A 2,012-nucleotide genomic window follows, 5' to 3' on the forward strand; every position below is an offset into this window, starting at 1 on the left:
GTATTTTATTGTATAACATTAGATATTTAATGTTTATTTTATTATTAAATATCACATTATCATAAAATATGTTCTTTTGATTATCTTATTTCATGGTTTTACTATCTCTAAACATGTTCCATTAAATTGAAAGACATGGATTTTCCTGTGAATAATACACATAAAATTGCAACTGCATTTCAACAACATGAGACTAAAATTAAAACAAAAGCAACTTATCTCATTGTTTTCAGATCAATGATATTTGATCTCACTTTTTGTGGCAGACTTAATGATTCATGATTCTATAGTCATGTTAATATATTTAGGATGAATGATCTTATATGTAATTATTTGTATAAATAATGATGATATATTTGTTGTAATAATTGTTTGATTTTATGTGGACCCCAGGAAGAATAGTCTCCATCTCTATGAAGACTAATGGGGATCCAAAGGAAACAATAAACAACAGTAACTTTCTCTCAGTGCACTGTCAGAAATAATGAGAAAGCTACACAGAAATGATTTCTGACCAAATCAAGGACATAACTCATTTTTGGGGTTTTAGATTTTGATTTTGATATATATATATATATATATATATATATATATATATATATATATATATATATATATATAAAGAAACAGGGTCAGACCCCAGCCTTGGCTGAGACAACTGAAAATTTCAGTCTACAGCAGAGATGATACACAAGGACAGGCCTAATGGTCTGGTCTCTGATGCCATAAATGAGAGAACTCAGACATCTAGGGAAGAGGAAAATACAAATATATAAAACATTCTGCACACGCACAAATACTAGACGTTTTACTATCCTATACAGAGCTATAAGAATTGGATTGTAAACGGTTGATGAGAGACTGAGGCCCAGCTGCACCAGATGCAGCAGCAGTGTGTTTCGAGCCTTTCGGGTAGAGGCTTTGTCTGTAGAGGCTGACCTGGCTGCTACCACCACACCAATGTAGGAGGAAGTTATCGCCACAGTAGAAGATATAAACAAAAAACAAGTGTAAGCTTTGTCGTAATGACCTGACATAGACCCGATCAACATAGCTATGTCAGAGCAAAAGTCTTTCATCTGCAAGCTGGGCAGCTCTTCAAATGGGAACTCTAAAAGCAAAAGAACTCGAATGAGAACATTTAGTGAACAAAAGGCCCAAACCACAGTGATGGCCAGCCCTGTGTTTCTGATGGTGATGATGGTTGCATGCCTCAGTGGGTAACACACAGCTACATATCTCTCCAGAGACATCACCACCAGTGTTAGAGGAGAGACTTCATTTGTGAGATCAGCGATCATGTTGAGAACACCACACACAGGATACGTCAGCCTGATTCTACATGCAGCAATTATGTAGAGTATCTGGCTCAGTGTCATTTGTACAGTGTCAGCAAAAAGGAGGTTAAAAAGAAGAATGTACCGAGAGGTCTCACAAAACACTGGTTTACTCCTCAGGGTGAATAACATGGTCCCATTAATGAAGAGAAACACACAGCACGGCACTGTGATCAGAGTGGAAAACAAAGCTCTCTCCAATGTTCCCTGATACTGCTGTTCCGCAGTGCCATTCATCACAAATCGATTTCCATATGACATTTTGGAGATGCAGTCAAGACATTAACCTCTTGGCATCAGCCGAACATTAAAGCAAAAAATAAATTGTATCCAGATTGGGACAACAGTGAAGATCCACTGACAGCAGAGATAGCTGTGAGCTCACAGAAAATCTACAATCATGTACAGAAGTTCACTTTGCAAACAGGCAGAAGGTTGGAGGCTTTGCTTGTTTCCATATGAGCAGAGCTTGTCTGCAGGGTTTGCCTGTCCTCACTCTGTATATGAGCTCTGTCTCACACCTATCTCTTGGCAGTAAACAGTATGTAATCTGGCCTCTGTTATTCCCCAATGCCCTGGCCATGCGATGTCTTCCAAATTCGGAAATAAAACAGATAGTATCTGTCTCTTTAGTGCAGGGACAATAAAAAAATGTCCCCATTGTAGGGCCGCCCC

General features: G+C 38.1%; 1 protein-coding gene across 1 annotated transcript; it reads right to left on the minus strand.

Annotated features, from left to right (window-relative positions):
- Positions 1–632: 632 nt before the first annotated feature.
- LOC146975101 (odorant receptor 131-2-like) lies at positions 633–1,598 on the minus strand. The gene has a single exon (XM_085796891.1). It carries the CDS (start codon positions 1,596–1,598, stop codon positions 633–635), a length of 966 nt encoding a protein of 321 aa, XP_085653017.1.
- Positions 1,599–2,012: the final 414 nt, after the last annotated feature.

This window comes from Trachurus japonicus, chromosome 14, assembly GCF_045865225.1.
Source record: "Trachurus japonicus isolate A0001 chromosome 14, Traja_1.0".
NCBI lineage: Eukaryota > Metazoa > Chordata > Actinopteri > Carangiformes > Carangidae > Trachurus > Trachurus japonicus.